The 24419-nt window shown below is 42.7% G+C and overlaps 2 protein-coding genes across 2 annotated transcripts in view; both read right to left on the bottom strand.

The window, feature by feature from the left end:
• On the bottom strand, positions 1-502 carry LOC123774297 (cuticle protein 19-like; the record flags this gene model as incomplete). Its single annotated transcript, XM_045768451.2, has 2 exons — positions 1-255; positions 407-502. Coding segments are annotated over 2 exons (351 nt in total), but the record flags the coding sequence as incomplete, so codon positions are not given.
• Positions 503-5156: 4654 nt separating this feature from the next.
• Positions 5157-24419, bottom strand: part of LOC123774296 (autotransporter adhesin BpaC-like) — a 47032-nt gene continuing 27769 nt past the window's right edge. Inside the window, exon 6 of the mRNA XM_069308004.1 lies at positions 5157-5411. Coding sequence (XP_069164105.1) covers positions 5157-5411 — 255 coding nt within the window. The remainder of the gene's footprint in view (positions 5412-24419) is intronic.

The following is a 24419-nucleotide window of genomic DNA, read 5'->3' as shown; positions in this document are numbered from 1 at the left end:
TTAGGCGTAGACAGGGGCGGGGGCGCCGTAGACAGGCTTGGGTGTAGGGATCTTGGCCTCGCCCTCGTAGGTGACTACGGCCACGTAGCCGGAGTCGCCGTGGACAGTGTAGGTCACCTTCTGGAGGCGACCGTCGGGAAGCAGGACGTAGTAGGAGCCCTGAGTGTTGTAGCCGTCCCGGGACTCCTGGTGGCCGAAGTCGTTACCAGAGTACTGGTCCTTCACAGCCCATGTGAAGTCGTACTTGGGAGGTGCCTGCAATAATAATTATAACATTATATGTATCTCACTAGTGCCTCCAAAGCCTATATTTGTCACAAATGTTAATATGTTGATAATTATTGTCTTGCTTTAAACACGACCAAAGACATGTGAGCATCCTTGCCCACAGTGGGTTGCTTACCACAGGCACCAGGGCTCCGTAGGGTGGGGGTGGGGCAGGGGTTCCGTAGGTTGGGGGTGGGGGAGGAGGTGGGGGTCCGTAGGTTGGGGGTGGGGGAGGAGGTGGGGTTCCGTAGGTTGGGGGTGGGGGAGGAGGTGGGGTTCCGTAGGTTGGGGGTGGGGGAGGTGGAGGGGTTCCGTAGGTTGGGGATGGAGGTGGTGGGGGTGGAGGAGCCCCGTAGACAGGGGGAGACTCAGGGCGGGCCATGGCGCCCACTACAAGAGCCGCCACGATGATCGTAACCTGCAATTAATGTTTTCATCAATATAAAAACAATTCGTCTCAATATCTGTTATTGTCTAAGTATTCACCGTTAATCTATTCATGTACGACTCCTGAGAGAAACATTGAATTTAGCGCTGTTTAACGTGACAAAATTAATCACAATATGCATGCGAGGAGTCACAATAACGTGGCTGAAATAATTTGACCAGACCACACACTAGAAAGTGAAGGGACGACGACATTTCGGTCCGTCCTGGACCATTCTCAAGTCGATTGTGAATGATCCAGGCCGGACCGAAACGTCGTCGTCCCTTCACTTTCTAATGTATGTGGTTTGCTCAACTTAATCACAATATAAAAGAAACTGAGGCTTAGCTGCACCTTATAAGTCATGATTCTTGTCCACGGAGAAGATCTCAAGTGATGTCCATCGAGAGATGCGTTCTCCTTATATACCCAAGACCCCACCCTGTGCCCTGTTACGTCACAAGGTTGAAAGGGAATAGATACTATTCCGCCTTTGTCTGTACGAGAAAGCTACTGTTTAATATTTAACCCGATAGGATCTTAGTATCTTCATATCAGTAAGTTGTATCAATAAGTGCAAGTGACTGAAGAGGCTAGTGAGAACTTTGTCAGTAATAACGGGTCAGTTGAACAACTTTGATTGATAAATTGATCAGATTGAAAGTGCTTTTGTGTTTTTGTAGTGGGCACAGGTGAGGAAGCTTCACCTGGGTGATAGACACAGGTGAGGAAGCTTCACCTGTGTGATAGATACAGGTGAGGAGCTTCACCTGTGTGATAGACACAGGTGATGAAGCTTCACCTGTGTGATAGACACAGGTGAGGAAGCTTCACCTGTGTGATAGACACAGGTGAGGAAGCTTCACCTGGGTGATAGACACAGGTGAAGAAGCTTCACCTGTGTGATAGACACAGGTGACGAAGCTTCACCTGGATGCTAGGCATAGGTGACGACGCTTCATTTATTTTGCTCACAATTCGGTGAAGCCAATATTTCCGATAACCAACATCCAAAGATATGTCGTGATTACTTTGCTTCAAAATCACTGTAAGCTCCTGTGAGTGTTTTAAAGTTCGGAAAAACTAGTTATTGTTAGAGTTCCTGTGTTTGGCTCTCTCCTAGAGCTTCTCTCCTGCTTCCCGCCCCACCTCCTTTACACCATCCTGTCCGCAATACCATCTTGAGGCCTTCTTATTCCTTCACGGCCTGCTGCTCTCCTTGTCATGGAGCGTCTAGCACTGTCCAACCAACATGAGTAATGCCTGACTAATATTGTATCCCCACGGTTGTCAGAAGATGGGTCAACCAATCAGGGGACTCCCAATGTGATGTCAGAAGCTGGGTCAACCAATCAGGGGGCGCCCAATGTGATGTCAGAAGATGGGTCAACCAATCAGGGGACTCCCAATGTGATGTCAGAAGCTGGGTCAACCAATCAGGGGGCGCCCAATGTGATGTCAGAAGATGGACCAACCAATCAGGAGGCTCTCAATGTGTTGACAGAAGATGGGTCAACCAATCAAAGGGCTCTCAACCAAGAAACCCACATCAGGTTCGTGGCCAGGTTACACGGTTGATCAGTGAGGTTACAAAAGGTTGATTATTGGTTTGTTATATAAAGTGGTGAGCATTCAGCGAGACAAAAACAATACAATTAAGAAAACTGCAGAAAGTCTATTGGCTTATACGAGACAGCTGCCATTTATATCCATCCAAACTCCTCTAATATTTGTTTTACTCGAACGTTTACCCAAACTCGACACCTATATTTGTCTAACCTCCGCTTGAAACAATCCATCCATCCCACATCTAATATATTGTTAGTCAACAGCTTACCTTATCAGAATTTTGGCGAAATATTTACCTTCTTACAGGACAGACTAATGTGATTGTGATCATTAGATATATATTGTTAATTCTGTTGAAAAATGCAATTCAAAATAGAACTTCAAACACGGCAGAATCAATGAATGTCATTTCCATTGTAATATTAAGAGCTGGAAAATGGAGTGGCCTTGTGCAATAAAATGTAGAGATAAAAAGTGCTTTTGTGGTCAGAAAACGTATATGAGATAAACAATAATATGATCAGAGCTGCGTCGTGACTGTTAAGGCCATTACTGATCACTTGAGGAATGTGCTTCGTGTGACGGCCGGGCGGTGACACACACCACAATGTTTAGTATCTTGGAAGACCTGCGTCATCCAAGATAGCAAAGTTTTATTGTGTGGCAAAGTTTATTATTTGACTATATAATATCTGGGGTAGATTCATTTGTTATCTGCAATAGTTCTAGGGGACAGAAAGATTGGACAATCCGAGGATTTATTGATGAGGTAGATGCTGAGTACAGTCACCTAATCTACCATACAGAGGTGAAGGGATACAATCGCTTCAGCGTTTTCGTGCTTCAGAAAGAGGACGTTGTCAAGTTCCTAAAACAAGAAACAAGACAATTTCCTCAACTTTAAGGCGAGTCCTGGAATAAACAAGACAATTTCCTCAACTTTAAGGCGAGTCCTGGAATAAACAAGACAATTTCCTCAACTTTAAGGCGAGTCCTGGAATAAACAAGACAATTTCCTCAACTTTAAGGCGAGTCCTGGAATAAACAAGACAATTTCCTCAACTTTAAGGCGAGTCCTGGAATAAACAAGACAATTTCCTCAACTTTAAGGCGAGTCCTGGAATAAACAAGACAATTTCCTCAACTTTAAGGCGAGTCCTGGAATATAATCGTTGCTTCTTTAGTAATGTTAAAGTATCTAAATAACCTCGAGACTAAACTTAAAGTTAAAACAAAACATATTTCAATTTTTTCGTAGCAGTGAAGGCTTTCTAAGTAAAGTTAAAGCTTTCCGGAATTCATCTGTTGTAAGGTTATCTTGAGGTTATCTTGAGATGATTTCGGGGCTTTAGTGTCTCCGCGGCCCGGTCCTCGACCAGGCCTCCACCCCCAGGAAGCAGCCCGTGACAGCTGACTAACACCCAGGTACCTATTTACTGCTAGGTAACAGGGGCATTCAGGGTGAAAGAAACTTTGCCCATTTGTTTCTGCCTCGTGCGGGAATCGAACCCGCGCCACAGAATTACGAGTCCTGCGCGCTATCCAGCAGGCTACGAGGCCCCAAGGTGAAATGTTTCCTTTCACTCTTGAGGACAATATATTCCTCAGCACAGCACACCGAGCTAGGAGGAAAATATGCCCTGAAAATTGATGATATAATTGAAGAATATGACAGAAGACTGCCTAAAAAAATGATATTCTACTGAAGATGATTGAAGATTCCTTTCCAGAGGATCCGGCTGACTTGGCATTCCTAGTGTCATTGAACGATATGATCTTCAGTGTTAATCAGACTACACAAATAAGCACCGAGAAAGCAGTCTGTAGGAATTCTACAGACTTTTGGACAGTGAAAAGTACACAAAGATCTTACTGAAGCTGCAGTACAACATTGAGCATTTTGGCCAGTCCCAACATTTGTGAAGAAACGTGTTCTATCAACAATGTGGACAAAAAACATTATTTTCTGAGTAATAACCATTTGGAAGACATTTTGATGATGTCTTCTACAGTATGGCCAAACCACTTGGGCTGGACGGTACAGCGACTGTCTCGCTTCATGCAGGTCGGCGTTCAATCCCCGACCGTCCAATTGGTTGGGCACCAATCCTTTCTTCCCCTTCCCATCCCAAATCCTTATCCTAACCCCTTCCCAGTGCTATATAGTCGTAATAGCTTGGCGCTTTCCCCTAATAATTTATTTTTTCTACAAGTATTACTCTCGAATACAACAAGCTTTTTACCTGAAAAATCTACAGTACCTTTCATAAACTTTATGAGATGACGAGGAAATTAAATAAGTTGGATTTTTATTTTAAGTAAACTTAATAACGAAGGGTTTAATTGTCAATAGAATTTTGTTTCAAATTACTCGAATCTGTTTCCCTTGGAGGTGTTTAGCCTGTCTCACCTTAGAAGCTGTGTCGGGCTGCCTCAGGGTATCTCCCCTGGAACATTAACCCGCGTACAGAGCTAATAAACATTATCTGTTCCAAAACAAGTAATAAATCTCTTTTTTCGAAGGTATCATAACTCTAACAGCACTCAGCAATTATACAAATAATACGTTTTGTCGGGGACAGGAAGCCTGAGTATATATAGACTTGTATCAAGGTCGAACTACTGACCCTCTTCAGGACGCAACGGCACAACAGTTGTCATACTCCCATGTACATATTTATATATAAATATGTACATGGGAGTAAATATATAAATATATAAGATATATTTCACAAGTTTGCTGGGGATGTGGTGCATATATCTAGAGCACTTTGATTTAATAAAGGTCACGTGTATAATTTTTGCCCATTATGTTTATTCATAAATTAGCCCAGATGACATAGTGTAATACACAATAAATATAACCACATTCGTTATCGTTGTCGGTATTGACTTAGGCGTAGATAGGGGCGGGGGCGCCGTAGACAGGCTTGGGTGTAGGGATCTTGGCCTCGCCCTCGTAGGTGACTACGGCCACGTAGCCGGAGTCGCCGTGGACAGTGTAGGTCACCTTCTGGAGGCGACCGTCGGGAAGCAGGACGTAGTAGGAGCCCAGAGTGTTGTAGCCGTCCCGGGACTCCTGGTGACCGAAGTCGTTACCAGAGTACTGGTCCTTCACAGCCCATGTGAAGTCGTACTTGGGAGGAGCCTGCAATAATAATTATAACATTATATGTATCTCACTAGTGCCTCCAAAGCCTATATTTGTCACAAATGTTAATATGTTGATAATTATTGTCTTGCTTTAAACACGACCAAAGACATGTGAGCATCCTTGCCCACAGTGGGTTGCTTACCACAGGCACCAGGGCTCCGTAGGGTGGGGGTGGGGCAGGGGTTCCGTAGGTTGGGGGTGGGGGAGGAGATGGGGTTCCGTAGGTTGGGGGTGGGGGAGGGGGTGGGGTTCCGTAGGTTGGGGGTGGGGGAGGAGGTGGGGTTCCGTAGGTTGGGGGTGGGGGAGGAGGTGGGGTTCCGTAGGTTGGGGGTGGAGGTGGTGGGGGTGGAGGAGCCCCGTAGACAGGGGGAGACTCAGGGCGGGCCATGGCGCCCACTACAAGAGCCGCCACGATGATCGTAACCTGCAATTAGAGTTTTCATCAATATAAAAAGAGTTTGTCCCAATATCTGTTATTGTCTCAGTATTCCTCGTTAATCTATTCATGTACGACTCCTGAGAGAAACATTGATTTTAGCGCTGTTTAACGTGACAAAATTAATCACAATATGCAGGCGAGGAGTCACAATAACGTGGCTGAAATATGTTGACCAGACCACACACTAGAAGGTTAAGGGACGACGACATTTCGGTCCGTCCTGGACCATTCTCAAGTCGATTGTGAATGGTCCAGGACGGACCGAAACGTCGTCGTCCCTTCACTTACAAGTGTGTGGTTTGCTCAACTTAATCACAATACAAAAGAAACTGAGGCTTAGCTGCACCTTATAAGTCATGATTCCTGTCCACGGAGAAGATCTCAAGTGATGTTCATCGAGAGATGCGTTCTCCTTATATACCCAAGACCCCACCCTGTGCCCTGTTACGTCACAAGGTTGAAAGGGAATACATACTATTCTGCCTTTGTCTGTACGAGAAAGCTACTGTTTAATATTTAACCCGATAGGATCTTAGTATCTTCATATCAGTAAGTTGTATCAATAAGTGCAAGTGACTGAAGAGGCTAGTGAGAACTTTGTCAGTAATAACGGGTCAGTTGAACAACTTTGATTGATAAATTGATCAGATTGAAAGTGCTTTTGTGTTTTTGTAGTGGGCACAGGTGAGGAAGCTTCACCTGGGTGATAGACACAGGTGAGGAAGCTTCACCTGTGTGATAGACACAGGTGAGGAAGCTTCACCTGGGTGATAGACACAGGTGAGGAAGCTTCACCTGTGTGATAGACACAGGTGAGGAAGCTTCACCTGTGTGATAGACACAGGTGACGAAGCTTCACCTGGATGCTAGGCATAGGTGACGACGCTTCATTTATTTTGCTCACAATTCTGTGGAGTCATTATTTCCGATAACCAACATCCAAAGATATGTCGTGATTACTTTGCTTCAAAATCACTTTAAACTCCTGTGAGTGTTTTAAAGTTCGGAAAAACTAGTTATTGTTAGAGTTCCTGTGTTTGGCTCTCCTAGAGCTTCTCTCCTGCTTCCCGCCCCACCTCCTTTACACCATCCTGTCCACAATACCATCTTGAGGCCTTCTTATTCCTTCACGGCCTGCTGCTCTCCCTGTCATGGGGCGTCTAGCACTGTCCAACCAACATGAGTAATGCAGGACAAATGTTGTATCCCCACGGTTGTCAGAAGCCGGGTCAACCAATCAGGGGGCTCCCAATGTGATGTTAGAAGATGGGCCAACCAATCAGGAGGCTCTCAATGTGATGTTAGAAGATGGGCCAACCAATCAGGGGGCTCCCAATGTGATGTTAGAAGATGGGCCAACCAATCAGGGGGCTCCCAATGTGATGTTAGAAGATGGGCCAACCAATCAGGAGGCTCTCAATGTGATGACAGAAGCTGGGTCAACCAATCAAAGGGCTCTCAACCAAGAAACCCACACCAGGTTCGTGGCCAGGTTACACGGTTGATCAGTGAGGTTACAAAAGGTTGATTATTGGTTTGTTATATAAAGTGGTGAGCATTCAGCGAGATAAAAACAAAACAATTAAGGAAACTGCAAAAGGTCTATTGGCTTATACGAGACAGCTGCCATTTATATCCATCCAAACTCCTCTAATATTTGTTTTACTCGAACGTTTACCCAAACTCGACACCTATATTTGTCTAACCTCCGCTTGAAACAATCCATCCACCCTACGTCTAATATATTGTTAGTCAACAGCTTACCTTAGCATTATTTTGGCGAAATATTCATCTTCCTACATGACAAACTAATGTGTTTGTGATCATTAGATATATATTGTTAATGCTGTGGAAAAATGCAATTGAAAATAGAACTTCAAACACGGCAGAATCAATGAATGTCATTTCCATTGCAATATTAAGAGCTGGAAAATGGAGTGGCCTTGTGCAATAAAATGTAGAGATAAGAAGTGCTATTGTGGTCGGAAAACGTATATGAGATAAACAATAATATGATCAGAGCTGCGTCGTGACTGTTAAGGCCATTACTGATCACTTGAGGAATGTGCTTCGTGTGACGGCCGGGCGGTGACACACACCACAATGTTTAGTATCTTGGAAGACTTGCGTCATCCAAGATAGCAAAGTTTTATTGTGTGGCAAAGTTTATTATTTGACTATATAATATCTGGGGTAGATTCATTTGTTATCTGCAATAGTTCTAGGGGACAGAAAGATTGGACAATCCGAGGATTTATTGATGAGGTAGATGCTGAGTACAGTCACCTAATCTACCATACAGAGGTGAAGGGATACAATCGCTTCAGCGTTTCCGTGCTTCAGAAAGAGGACGTTGTCAAGTTCCTAAAACAAGAAACAAGACAATTTCCTCAACTTTAAGGCGAGTCCTGGAATATAATCGTTGCTTCTTTAGTAATGTTAAAGTATCTAAATAACCTCGAGACTAAACTTAAAGTTAAAACAAAACATATTTCAATTTTTTCGTAGCAGTGAAGGCTTTCAAAGTAAAGTTAAAGCTTTCCGGAATTCATCTGTTGTAAGGTTATCTTGAGGTTATCTTGAGATGATTTCGGGGCTTTAGTGTCTCCGCGGCCCGGTCCTCGACCAGGCCTCCACCCCCAGGAAGCAGCCCGTGACAGCTGACTAACACCCAGGTACCTATTTACTGCTAGGTAACAGGGGCATTCAGGGTGAAAGAAACTTTGCCCATTTGTTTCTGCCTCGTGCGGGAATCGAACCCGCGCCACAGAATTACGAGTCCTGCGCGCTATCCAGCAGGCTACGAGGCCCCAAGGTGAAATGTTTCCTTTCACTCTTGAGGACAATATATTCCTCAGCACAGCACACCGAGCTAGGAGGAAAATATGCCCTGAAAATTGATGATATAATTGAAGAATATGACAGAAGACTGCCTAAAAAAATGATATTCTACTGAAGATGATTGAAGATTCCTTTCCAGAGGATCCGGCTGACTTGGCATTCCTAGTGTCATTGAACGTTTTGATCTTCAATGTTAATCAGACTACACAAATAAGCACCGAGAAAGCAGTCTGTAGGAATTCTACAGACTTTTGGACAGTGAAAAGTACACAAAGATCTTACTGAAGCTGCAGTACAACATTGAGCATTTTGACCAGTCCCAACATTTGTGAAGAAACTTGCTCTATCATGAATGTGGACAAAAAACATTCTTTTCTGAGTAATAACCATTTGGAAGACATTTTGATGATGTCTTCTACAGTATGGCCAAACCACTTGGGCTGGACGGTACAGCGACGGTCTCGCTTCATGCAGGTCGGCGTTCAATCCCCGACCGTCCAAGTGGTTGGGCACCAATCCTTTCTTCCCCGTCCCATCCCAAATCCTTATCCTAACCCCTTCCCAGTGCTATATAGTCGTAATAGCTTGGCGCTTTCCCCTGATAATTTATTTTTTCTACAAGTATTACTCTCGAATACAACAAGCTTTTTACCTGAAAAATCTACAGTTCCTTTCATAAACTTTATGAGATGGCGAGGAAATTAAATAAGTTGGATTTTTGTTTTAAGTAAACTTAATAACGAAGGGTTTAATTGTCAATAGAATTTTGTTTCAAATTACTCGAATCTGTTTCCCTTGGAGGTGGTTGGCTTGTCTCACCTTAGAAGCTGTGTCGAGCTGCCTCAGGGTATCTCCCCTGGAACATTAACCCGCGTACAGAGGTAATGAACATTATCTGTTCCAAAACAAGTAATAAATCTCTTTTTCCGAAGGTATCACAACTCTAACAGCACTTAGCAAGTATACAAATAATTCGCTTTGTCGGGGACAGGAAGCCTGTGTGTATATATAGACTTAAATCAAGGTCATTCCAAGGTCGAACTACTGACCTTCTCCAGGATGCAACTACAAACCGGTTGTCGTACTCCCGGGTATATATTTGCTGGAAGGTGAACAGATGCATTAGGTGAAAGGACATTATATAAATCATAGCTGTCCAAGTACACAACATGAAGAAGTCTGACTGCATTTCTACGGTGCTAGATAATTATCAGAACAAGACTTTAAGCCAAGAAAACAACTAAGCACCGTGTGTGTGTGTGTTATATAATATTAAAACAAATTATTATATATTAGAATGCCAATACTAGAGAAAATAAACATAAGGTTAGCAGTGTCGTAAAGCAAGAATTAACCTTTTATATCCGAGGATCAGACACTGAAATGTGGCCCGTCTAAGCCGTAGACTTTCACATTGGGTATGTGGCTGCAGGTGACGGGTCTCCCAATCCTGAGCACTCCAGTTGCAAACTCTGTGAGCAGGAACTACGGCATGATCTCCCGCACTACATCACTGAATGCCCAGTTATTAGACCTTTCAGACCAGTTGGCATGAGGTACCTGGAACTTTGCAATTACTTTATTCACTCTCGTATTCTTGAAGATATCCTCACAGTGTACCCAAAATTTGCTAGTGCAGGCTACTGAACATATGGCCTTGTATGACTAACCATCCTGCGAGATGGGGACTTTTATTACCACTGCTGCCTTATTCAATCTTGTGTTGATATCCTCAAAATGCATCCGGAGTCTGCCAGTGCAGACCGCTTATCACATGCCTCTGTATGATTAACCATCCTGTGTGATGGGGATTATTTTAGCATCACCTAGTTAGCTTTTTTGACACACTGTACTCCACTTCATATAGTCTAGGGTAGCTGCACTCATGCAGATGTACCTAATGTGTTAATAAAAAAAAAAAAAATTTAGTTTGTCAGACCCGTTGGCATGAGGTACCTAGAGCTTTACTTTAGTTAATTACTTAAATTAAAATTACTTTATTTACTCTCGTGTTCTTGAAGATATCCTAATAGTGCACCCAAAATTTGCTAGTGCAGGCTACTGAACCTATGGCCCTGTATGACTAACCATCCTGCGAGATGGGGACTTTTAAGCGCGTCAATGACTGGGCAAGTACAGCTCAAACCGAACTTGCAGGTATAAATATATAAATATATATATATATATATATATATATATATATATATATATATATATACCTTGCCACTGAATTTTAAAAAGACAAAGGCAGTAGACTTACATACTGTGACTCGCAGAGTGCACTCCTGGCATTGAACGCACATAGTAGTGACACCCAGAAAATAGTGATATTCGAATGAATGTTTTAGTTGCTAAAGAAAACAGATTTGAAATTAAATTCCTATGGATACCATCACATGTTGGCATCTCAAGGCATGACACTATTGATATGCTTGCAAAGACAGCCTGTAGAAAACCAGTGGTAGAAATTGATAAAATTGATATGAGTGTTTCATTAGCAGTGACAAAGAGAATATTTAAACAAATATCTAATGAAGATCTCACCGACCTAACAAATTCACAAAGACCTGAAAGTTGTAGCATTAAATATTTTGATAGATATCGTGAGGAGACATTCACATATGGGACTAATAGAACAAGAACCCGGCAATGTGATGTTATAGTGGCCAGAATACGCCTGGGATATAGACGTATCTGGCAGCTTTCTCAAAACCCAAATGTCGAGTACACAATGTGTCAACTTTGTGAAAGAGAAAACATGCACTCTCTTGAACATTATATTGTAGAACGTCCCATACTGACTGACTTTCGCCCTCCTGGGCTAAGGTATGCTGAACTCTGTAGTTACTATATGAGTACTGGAACACTTGATGATATATTGGACTTGTATCCAAGAATGACCATGTTATGTATCAATTATACAATGTATGTATGTGATGTAACTATATAACCTAAGCTTGTAAAAGCACCTTAATCGCCTTCAGTGATTAAGTGCTTAATTGCACACTAGTTTCTCTATCAGCTATCTCACCCTGTCAGAGTAAAAGAGACAAATGTGTTTGTATATATGTATGTATATATGTATATGTACGTATATATGTGTGTGTATGTACATGTTTGTGTATGAAGTATATATGGAAGCTGATCAAAATTACATTTCACCTCTGTAAATGCACATTCATGACACTATGTAAAAGACACATCGAACATTTTATGTAGGGCATACGTAAATTTGTGTATCTATGTATTTACGTATGTAGGTTAGATTGGCATTTTAAAAGTCCCGAATCACCTTCTGTGGTTGATTGTTCAATAAACCCCTGAACTATATGTTTAACACATCTCTAACCCTGTCCAGGGAGGACAGAAGAAAATGTATATATGCTGGTTAGCATTGTAAATGTGTGGCCACGTCTGTGGTAGGAAAAGAAGTACCACTGTTACCTTATTCACTCTTGTGTTGATGATATCCTCATAATGCACCCAGAGTCTGCCAGAGCAGACTACTTATCACATGCCTCTGTATGACTAACCATCCTGTGTGGTGGGGATTTTTTACCATCACGTAGCTAGCTTTTTGACATACTGTACTCCCCTTCATATAGTCTTGTGTGGCTGCATAAATGCAGATGTACCTATCTCTACACTAGAAAATTAGTGTAGACTACTTATCACATGACTCTGTATGGCTAACCATCCTCTGTGATGGGGATATTAACATCACCTATCTCACTTTTTTGACACACTGTACTCCCACTGTACCTCCTTGTCTGGGGTAGCTGCACAAATGCAGATGTACCTAAATGTGTTAATAAACAAAAAATAGAGATTTCATTAATAAATCACAAAACTCCAACTCACTTTACAACGTGTCTACGTAATTATTTTCACTAGTATGAATCCTTTCGAGTCTAATACAGTTCCTTTGAGTCTTAAGACTCTCAACTGAAGTGTACACAACTCTCCTAATTTTCCTAAACGCCATTTAAAAAAACTAAAAACAGCAGAAGGCCTGTTGGCCCATACGAGACAGCGTATGCCTCGTATGAGGCATACGCCGTATCGAGGCATGCCGTATCGAGGCATACATACCGTATCGAGGCATACATACGAGGGTATGCCTCGTATGAGGCATACCCTCGTATGAGGCATACCCTCATACCCTCGTATGAGGCATACCCTCATACCCTCGTATGAGGCATACCCTCATACCCTCGTATGAGGCATACCATTTCCATTATCAGAGTTTCATTCTCAATTATCCAAGTGATTGGGCACCGTTCCTTCACTCATTCCTCATATCCTAGCTTCCTGTTTTTATACCCCAGCTCCTATTTTGTCCTCATATCCCAGCTCCAATGTTGTTCTTATATCTCAGTTCCTATCATTTCTTCATATTCCAGCTCCTATCTGTCCTCATATCCCAGCTCCAATGTTGTTCTATATCTCAGTTCCTATCATTTCTTCATATTCCAGCTCCTATCTGTCCTCATATCACAGCTCCAATCCTGTTCTCATATCCTATTCCCAATTCTGTCCTCATATCACAACTACTATCCACTTCTCATATCCTTTCCAAGTGTTATATAGTCACACTGACATACCGCTTTTTCCTGATAGTTACCTTACCATTTTTCTTCTCAAGGAAGGTTTCTAATTTCTGTGATTAACTTCGCCATCAAATGAAGCACAGATTACTGTCTCTTTGTTTACCGAGGCGCTGTCGAATAGGTTTCTTAATTGAGTATTTTCGACGTCTTCTGTCAACCAAACTTGATCCCTCAGAATCTCTGCCAGCAAAGTACCAAGAGGAAAAAAAAAGGGAATATATGAAACCTCTGAAGGGGAGTATATGCGGACTTCCTAGACCTTAGACTCCATGCACCCCCCCTGGAGAGGTACCATCAACCACCGGTACACCATCCAAGCTCTAAATAGGCTACACTCTCAGCACACGTGTAGAGCCTCTCCTTGACCACGATCCAGGTCTCCAAACTAGAGAGAAAATTATTTATAAGTGAACAAAACGGAGAGAAATGAGGCAATTGCATGGTTCAAGTCCAGGTCACCTGATGTAAAAATAAACAATAGTTCTCGTTTTCTGTTTCTCAAACTGGAAACAGCAAACATGGATAGAGGAGGGACTATGTTAGTCTTCTCTTTATATATTTTTTGCTAGCCTTACCATCTCTATTGATTCCAGTAATAAGCGTAAATGCTAAGTAATAATCAGGGAGGTAGAGGGATCTTTGAGGAGATTGGGGCAGAAAGGCGGAGATAGAGGGAGTAGGAGAGAGGGTGGAGAGAGAGGAGAGGGAAGAAAACGGAGGACAGAAGACGGGTGGAACATACGAGAAAGATTTCAGAGAAGGAGCAGACAGAAAGAGAGGGAAAGAGTGAGAAGAGAGGAAAGGAGAGATTATCACACTATTTGTGACTACAGTTTTGCATAAAAACTGTCAACTGTCAAAAAATTATTCCATGCACCCGCCAAACCGCCTGTTTATGATTGAGAAACAATTGTCACATGACTGACAACTGATGACGTTCGAACACTTCTTGAACAATGCTTCTCTGACGACTTATGCTCGAACGCTGTAAACAGCTCGTCCTCTAAACAAAGGCCCAAAGTCCATTCCATCCACCCGCCAAACCCCCAGCTGTTTATGAATGAAAAACGGTTTACACACGACTCACAACTGATGACGTCCGAACACTTCCGGAACAAGTGCTTTACTGACGAATTGTGTTCGAACCACAACGCTGTAAACAGCCCGTCCTCCAAACAAAGGCCCAAAGTCCATTCCATGCACCCGCCAAACCCCCAGCTGTTTATGAATGAAAAACGGTTTACACACGACTCACAACTGATGACGTTCGAACACTTCCGGAACAAGTGCTTCACTGACGACTTGTGTTCGAACCACAACGCTATAAATGCTTCACCCACGTACTACAAATACAAATAATCGCCAACAGAACCTAAACACCTAACCTATCCTATGCCTATATATGCACAATATGCTAATATATTATAATATTAATTTATACTTGAGAAAATTCCCGTTTTGAATGAACAGCATGTTAAAATTTATGAATGCGTCTGTGGGGTCGACCGCTGGATGTAATGGACTTGAGTCGAGGACGGGTTGCTGGACAGCTTGTTCAGTCGTATGCCTCCCTAAATACATGCTGGGAAAAACCAATAGCAGCAAAAACAAATACATAACCTACCATTGCCCTAACCATACTAAAAAATTATACATTAATGTTAATTGATTTTCAAGAAAATATAAATTTTGCAAAATATGTTCAAATATATGAGTGCATATTTGGGGGTCGAGCAAACGCGATGACGATCATCGAGTGAAACTTGAGTGCAGTTCTGTTACTCTGTCTGTCGTGAGAGGTTCTGGGGTTTGAACTCTGGGCAAAGATGGGGTTATCTTGAGGTTATCTTGAGATGATTTCGGGGCTTTTTAGTGTCCCCGCGGCCCGGTCCTCGACCAGGCCTCCACCCCCAGGAAGCAGCCCGTGACAGCTGACTAACACCCAGGTACCTATTTTACTGCTAGGTAACAGGGGCATAGGGTGAAAGAAACTCTGCCCATTGTTTCTCGCCGGCGCCTGGGATCGAACCCAGGACCACAGAATCACAAGTCCAGCGTGCTGTCCGCTCGGCCGACCGGCTCCCCCCAATCACTCTCGGGGTGATTGGGCAACGTTCCTGCACTCTGTTCGTCCCTGTTTACCCAGCAGTAACTCGGTAACCTAGATGTAAGACTGCTGGCGATCGTGCTCTAAGGAAAACTCTTAAGGTAAGGCGTTTAAATGAGCTCTTGCGCCCTCTAAGACTTAATTGTCCTAGTAATCGATAAGCGTTGATGATTTTGACAGTCGATAGGTTCTGTTGGTTCTAGCAATCGACAGGCCTTAATCTTGGCAATCAACAAGCCTGGGGCCAGATTCACGAAGCAGTTACGCAAGTACTTACGAACCTGTACATCTTTCCTTAATCTTTGACGGCTTTGGTTACATTTATTAAACAGTTTACAAGCATGAAAACTTGCCAATCAACTGTTGTTATTGTTATAAACAGCCTCCTGGTGCTTCGGAGCTCATTAACTGTTTAATAAATGTAAACAAAGCCGCCAAAGATTGAGAAAATATGTACAGGTTCGTAATTGCTTGCCTAACTGGTTCGTGAATCTGGCCCCTGCAATCTTAAAGTTAAACCTATCAGAATAGAAGTGTTTCATGTACTCAGAAACATAATTTTTGAAAGCTTAGTTTCTCCTAAAGCATGTAACCTGGTCACACCTTGTTAAAGTCTAATTACCACTGATATTATCTGTGTACTTACAGCCAAATTTACCGCTGAACGACGTCTCTTGTCATTGTGTTAATAGCTGTAACGTTACGCGAAAATGTTCACCACTTTTCGTTTCAAGGTTGAGCAGTGGGGTGGGGGTGGCGCTGTCGGGTGGGTGTTGAGCATTAGGGTGGGGGGTGGCGCAGTGGGATGGGGGTGGCGCTGTCGGGTGGGGGCTTGTGGGGTGAAGGGGGGGGGTTGAGCATTAGGGTGGTGGGGTGGGGGTGGCGCAGTGGGGTGGGAGATTGTGCTGTGGGGTGGGGGGTTGCGCACTGGGGGAGGGAGGGTGCGCCGTTGGGATTGTGTAGAGGGAGTTATGCGATAATAATTAACTTTCCCCAAATTTCCATCTTGCTTAACACACTTTTTGTATTGATTTTCCATCCCCCCTGTCCCCCCCCCTTCCCCTCTCCCTCTACCCCTCCTCACCTGATTCGTTAAAGAAAATAATGATATTTCGCCTCGTTAAACCCTCGCTAAAGCCTTTAAAAACTCGCTAATTCCATTATGGTTTCACGAGTCTATTATTTTTCTCAGGCTTGTGGCAAGCATTGCAGAAATATATGTAAACATACTTCGCATTCTATGTAAACACTTTTGGGTTTAAGGTTTTAATCAGCGCTTGTAGATGGTAGCTGTTACGAGATTGGAAGCAACTGTAGATATCTGTTACGAGATTTTAAGCAACTGTAACCATCTGTTACAAGATTGGGAGCAACTGTAGCCATCTGTTACAAGATTAGAAGCAACTGTATCCATCTGTTACAAGATTGGAACTAGCTTACGAGGGAGGAGGCTGATCCCAGAACTGCTTGGGTTCGGGGAGCACGGAATCATTGTAAGAACGGAATCGCTAATCTAATACCAAACTCCCGCTTTAGTAAAATAACATTTACAGACGCATAAGTCAACCCTCAGCCACTTTCAAGTTCACCTTCAAAGGGGAAAAGGGAGTTGTCGTCATGTCAATTAATGACTGTGGGTGTGGTGGAGTAGGTGGGGCGGGTGGGTGCGTCGGTGGAACCAGTGTGGGAGTGGTGGGGCGCTGTGGGCGGAGAGTGCGCCTGTGGGATCACCGTGGGCGTGGTGGAACCAGTCGGTGGGTGGAACAACCCAACCCACATAGGTGGCCTTATGAGAGGTGTTGCAAGCAGCGGGAAAGGAGGTCAGCCATCTGGAAGGGGAATGGAAGGGAGGTTCACTACTAAGCATTACACTTAGACCTGCTCTGATTACCTTCCATTCAGATATCCTGTTAAAGGGGAAGAAGAGAGAGTAGGAAAGCGAGATAAAGAGATTCAGGAAGGAGGTAGAGAGACTAAATAAAGAAGAATTGGTAAAAAATGACACAGAGACACAGACACATTATTTAACGAAGCAAAAGAGATATGATAAAATAGGTTCCGGCAGATGTCGGCCCGAGTGGCGACTATTTTCTTGATTGCTGCCTCCGTAGCGCTTTGTTCAGATCTGGTTAAGGAGATTCGTTACCCCTCTGTTTATCTATGGTTATCTTGAGGTTATCTTGAGATGATTTCGGGGTTTTTAGTGTCCCCGCGGCCCGGTCCTCGACCAGGCCTCCACCCCCAGGAAGCAGCCCGTGACAGCTGACTAACACCCAGGTACCTATTTTACTGCTAGGTAACAGGGGGCATAGGGTGAAAGAAACTCTGCCCATTGTTTCTCGCCGGCGCCTGGGATCGAACCCAGGACCACAGGATCACAAGTCCCGCGTGCTGTCCGCTCGGCCGACCGGCTCCTCCCTATGGTCAAAGATATTAGTCAGCCTTTTTTCAGCCTTAGTTTCAATGGTGATGGTGGTAGTGATGGTGGTAGTGATGGTGGTAGTGATGGTGGTAGTGATGGTGGTAGTGATGGTGGTAGTGATGGTGGTAGTGATGGTGGTAGTGATGGTGATGGCAATTGTGTACATAGTTCCGATAAATTATATTTACACTGTACATAAAACTTTCACATTAACATACTTGAGCTCAGGAGATTTCAACGGCCGTAAATAGTAATCCATTATATGGGATAATTACTTACTAAACTATTTTCGCCTTGATATATATCATTGGTAATATAACCTTTGTAGCTTCCACCTGCAGTACCACCACAATCACTACCACAATCATCATCACAATTGCACAAGCCACCATACATGTTGCTTGCAGAGAATAAAAATCGCACACTGGAGATTTCAACATTCCTAAGTAGTAATCCAAATTTATATTTTATGTATAAGTGTATATGGTGACCTAAATAGCTTTTAAATTGAATTACAATTTATATACAAATTATTCATAGATTATATTATATACGTTTTGTTAGGAAATTTGTCTAAAATAACGAAAGTATTGTATACATATTGTTTATGTATTAATGATCTTGATATTGGAATAATTTGTGATTTTGGTATGTATGTTGACGAGACAGTAATGTATGTGTTTGTGTGTGTGTGTGTGTGTGTATTGTATTCACCTAGTTGTGCTTGCAGGGGTTGAGCTCTGCTCTTTCGGCCCGCCTCTCACCTGTCAATCAACGATAATTTTTTACACACACACACACACACACACACACACACACACACACACACACACACACACACACACACACACATCTCTAAAACATACCCAACACCACCCACAAACCAATCCAAGTCATGTAAGCGGTCAAGGCATATACCTTGACCAATTCGAAGATCACTTTACATTTCTGCCGGATGGAAGATGCGTGTGGACAGAATATTAAGACGATCAGGTGTTCTGCCCACACGAATATATGCTCCCAATCGTAAGAGCCACATGGGTATATACTCACCAAGAGCTTTACACCTATTTCTTGATGTATATTCTCAGAGAATTTAGCCCTGGAGTATGTTTAGGATTGAAGTAAAGTATAATTGATGGTTGATCCGTTTTAATGACTCTCCAGAGGTTAATGGACCTTAGATCCAACACCAGTCCTATTAAAGGGGCATAGGGTGTGTGAATACCAATAAATATACCCCCCACTTCTCTATATATATACCTTTGAAAGTTTACGATTGAGCTCAATTATTTTGTGGGCTTTAATATACTTGTTAGCTATTAATAATCCGCGGTTAATAGGCTTTAATTATGCTCGACCTGAGCCCTAGGTACACAGAGAGGTGTATCCAGCTTCCCTGTGAATTATCATTGATAGGTTGTTCTTGAATTCTGTTCAGGCCTAATTTATTCTTGCAGGGTAATGAGTAAAGTGTTGTGGTGGCTCTTACAGCCATCCTGCGTGCCATTTATGTATATATATATATATATATATATATATATATATATATATATATATATATATATATATATATATTCACAAAAAGAATAGGGGTGGTAGGAGAAGAAAATATCAAAGAGGATCCTCAAGGTCTTCTCTGAGTACTCTTTATTTCCTTCTCCGAGGCTATGGGTCCCTACACTTGCACTAGAGGTGGTACCTCTTTTAGGTTTAAAAAAATTAATATATATATATATATATATATATATATATATATATATATATATATATATATATATATATATATATATATATAGTCTGGTATATACAAAAGTATATTCCAAAATATATACATATAGACTGTCAGACTAAGAATTATCTTTAATGATAAACTCTGATAAAATTTTAAGTTATACTCAGATTCTAACTTGCAAGTAAATCTCCATTGCTCCTTGTTTTCAACAAAACAATTTAACATGTCCTCATACAATTTTATGGATAATTAACAGGAATATATATGCAAAGTTAACTCCATTCTTGAACACTATTGATAACAACAGTATACCCAAAGATTAAACAGAAGACATATAGAACATATATGTATATATCTTCTATATAAACATATAAAAGACTTAAACATGACGACACAAATCGAGAGACCTTGACATTAAAAACGCTAACACCTAACCAAGTCATATGCAAATGTTTCCTGAACTGCGGATATATATATTGATTCATTGGCATTGAATGTGAATGTAAAATATTAGTGTTAGATCACCAGCGGAATACAAGATAGTTTTACGGACCCCAGGAAGCTGGGAACGACGATTTGGTGACTTTGTACAAGTGAAAGAACAGATAACGCAATACAAAGTATGAAGGAACTAGAAGAATGAAGCAACATACAGCAAGAAGGAGGAGATAGAAGAATAGCGCAACACAGAGGATAAAAGAATCAGATGAATAAAACAACATAGATAACAAGGAAACCCCAAAACGGATGGATAAACAACTAGATAATCAGGATGGAATTGGCTGATTAGAATGTGGCAAATCCAGACAGACTATAGTGAAGGTGAGAGATATAGGTTTATGTGCACTCTCACACACACATACGCTGTCATATGTATTCACTCTCACACACATGCGCTATCACAAGCAGACGATCTCACAAACAGGCACTCCTGCATGTGCTGTCTTGCATACAAGCTCTCACACACACACTGGCGCTTTCATAAACAGGGCTCACACACCCAGGCAAGCACAGGCATTCTGAGGCAGCATAGCCTCTGAAATGAAGTTCCGAGGCTATAAGTGTTGACACGTAGCCATGGAAGAAAGGAGGTAGCCAGAGAGAATGGAAGCGGCCTGGCGATGCTGAAGGCTGGGAAAGGAGAGACGGCGATATGAGAATATAATTGGTATATATTCGAGTACCTTTATGCCGCTCAGGTAGCCTGGTTTACAAGCGATTTGTGTTGACCTCGATGGGTGGTGATTCTCACTCTGGCTTTGCACCCACGCTCTCACGCCCGCGAAGTGCATCTATGCACTACTCCCTATAGGAAGTCGGTCGGCTGAGCGAGGGAGTCGGTCGGCAGAGCGGACAGCACGCTGGACTTGTGATCCTGTGGTCCTGGGTTCGATCCCAGGCATCGGCGAGAAACAATGGGCAGAGTTTCTTTCACCCTATGCCCCAGTTACCTAGCAGTAAAATAGGTACCTGGGTGTTAGTCAGCTGTCACGGGCTGCTTCCTGGGGGTGGAGGCCTGGTCGAGGACCGGGCCGCGGGGACACTAAAAACCCCGAAATCATCTCAAGATAACCACCACGCCTACTTGTAACACCCACGCGTTGAGTGTCACTTGATTATGCGCACCATACGCCGTCCATGCTGGGTCAATCCTGCGGTCATGCGCTTAAATGCTCATGCTGGACACACAGGCTTCACGCTACATGACACGCCCACTCATCACCATATGACACACTCACATGACCCACATGACACTCACACAACCTCATATGACACACCCTTCAACACCTCATTGCGTAAAATCATCTGAAATCCACTTTCACCAAATTCCATCCAGACTTCATTGCACACCATCCCAACATACAGTCACAGACCACAACACCCCTACCTAGCATCATACACCAGAACACACCCACGTGGGGGTGGGGCCTCGTAGCCTGGTGGATAGCGCGCAGGACTCGTAATTCTGTGGCGCGGGTTCGATTCCCGCACGAGGCAGAAACAAATGGGCAAAGTTTCTTTCACCCTAAGTGCCCCTGTTACCTAGCAGTAAATAGGTACCTGGGAGTTAGTCAGCTGTCACGGGCTGCTTCCTGGGGTGTGTGTGTGGTGTGGGGAAAAAAAAAAAAAAGGTAGTTAGTAAACAGTTGATTGACAGTTGAGAGGCGGGCCGAAAGAGCAAAGCTCAACCCCCGCAAAAACACAACTAGTAAACACGTACATGGGCTCATAAGGTTGGATGTCACTTCCACTCACAACCTAAAATGATAAGAGGAAATACATCACACAATATCAACAGATACCTATACACCCAAGGAGCTCTACATCGCCTCCTTGTAGACACTGGAAGCACGTACCATTAGAGGCTAGACGACCCCCTTCAAGCATACTCAATCAACACAATACAGGTTCTTAGCGCCCCCGCCTTCCCTCTCTCTCACACGTGCTAAAGAGAGAGGAAGGCGCATGCACTCTCATACATCTTATATATATGTATATATTTATATTTACCCAGTATAATACACATATATGCAAGAATAATCACACGTGAATCGGTTGTATATAAGGAAAACAAAGATTCTAAGCGCTTGCGTGTATAAGCAAAATTTTGAGACACGCTCAACAAAAAATATATGGGTGAAGATATATTTTAAACTGCACTTGAGTTAACTCATAATTATAAACAAATGGCTGCAAGTGACATTTAATTATTTTGAATTAATTCAGTCAACTGGATGGTAAGAATATCTCCAATGAGCAAAGAATACATTGGTATATGAACCTGTTCTTATGCTGTATTTATGTGGTTCTATTCACTCATCAAGACTTTTGCCAGTTTGTCCCAAATTGAATTAATTTCAAGATTTAAAAGGAAATTTGTAAACCCACACTCGAATGCTTTATTCCTCCCGGAAATTTTGTCAGATATATTTTTAATAAACCAATCTACACACATTAAACGAAAATGCCGACGTTTCAGTCCGTAATGGCCCGTTACCTCGTGAGGTCAGAACTTAACGGTGGCCAATATAGTCACTTTCGTTCCACATATGTAGGTTGGCTAATATGTTTCAGCCATGTTGTGACCTCTGTATAAAATCAAGACTTCTAAATGCGCAATATTAAACATTTTTGAGTAACCAATATGATGACATTTTACAACAAAAAGTGCATTTTTACCGTGATAGTGTTATACAATATGTTTTCTTTAATATTTTGAAAGATATAAGGACGTGTATGTTTCAGCCCACCATGCCCACTCTATGTACCACCACGCCCACGCTCCACCACGCCCACGCACCACCACGCCCACACTACCTCGCCGACAAAGAAAGTTGCTTTTCACTCATATACGTTACATGCGGCCAAACATTATCGTACTAGAAAATGGAAGCGGCTGGGGAAAGTGACGTACTGTCCCGTTTTCTGTTTTGGGTCCTCAGGTAGGTTAGGAGAGACTACTTTAAACTGAGCCTTTTCTTAACGTTTAGGAAACCTTAGGAGGACGGACTGGCTAACGCTCCACCACATAATTTAACACGAGTCACTTGATAACTTTTCCTGTTGGACCTTTCACTGTTGACCTTCTCAGAGGTCAAGTGACCTTCTCACTTGACCTCGGACTATTGACCCTCACAACACACCAGTGTACTCATCACTCACAACACACCAGAGTACTCATCACTCACAACACACTAGGGTACTCATCACACAAATCATCAATATAGTCATACATTTTCTGTTGTTAATCATTTCAAGACTAATTAAGTACTTAAACTCCCAATTGACAGCTCCATTGTTAACAAGGTAATTACGTCGATTGGAAAGCTGTTTATAATCGTTAATAGTGCTAGGGTCGTTAAGGGAGTACGTGGTCTAACTATTCAACGATAGAGACTAATTATGAAAATGATTTAAAGGAATTGATATCAAATCACTCCAGGTGTTCCTAATTATTATTAGGATCATATATATTCATTCACATTAAATAATCGAAACAACTTGATTACTAATTATAGACTAATTACTTGCATGTATTGTGGAGTGGTGGAGGCAGACTCCATGTGTGTAGACTTGACTAGAAACAAGACAGAGGCTATAGGTCTTCAAAAACCTGTGTGGGTGTGTGAAAACAAAATTAGTTAGTAGTTAGTAACAGTTGATTGACAGTTGAGAGGCGGGACCAAAGAACCAGAGCTCAACCCCCGCAAGCACAACTAGATGAGTACACAAGACGTGCCGACTACACACCCTTAGCCTAAGGCTATTACCACTAACAATCAGCCTCCAGGCAAGGCCCCTTATTCCAGGAACACACACACACACACACACACACCACACACACACACACACACACACACACACACACACACACACACACACACACACACACACACACACACACACACACACACACACACACACACCACACACACACACACACACACCACACACACACACACACACACCACACACACACACACACACACACACACACAGGGAAAGAGAGTGTGAAAGAGGGAAAGAGAGTAACAAATGGAAAATACAGGAAAATCAAGAGCAAACGCAGACGTAATTATACAGAGATGCACACTGCTGCATTCAAAAGCTAGTGGCGGGTCTTGTTGCATCATTGTGGTCAGTTTCATGCCAGTGGCCGTTGGCCAAGGTGCGGCTCTCTTCCTTCTAGTCCTCCCGTTACCTCTCGCTCTTCTCCGCACATTCTATATCACCCAAACATTCTCCTTCGACGAGCTGTTTTATGATTATGACCCATTTTCTTTTGACCCATTTTCTGTAGATGACCATTTTCTATGATCTATTTTCTCTGGGGGAACTATTTTACCT

The sequence above is a fragment of the Procambarus clarkii genome, chromosome 61 (genome assembly GCF_040958095.1).
Source record: "Procambarus clarkii isolate CNS0578487 chromosome 61, FALCON_Pclarkii_2.0, whole genome shotgun sequence".
In the NCBI taxonomy this organism is placed as follows: domain Eukaryota; kingdom Metazoa; phylum Arthropoda; class Malacostraca; order Decapoda; family Cambaridae; genus Procambarus; species Procambarus clarkii.
The sequence above is the reverse complement of the archived record's forward strand: the minus strand, read 5'-3'. Positions and strand labels throughout refer to the sequence as shown.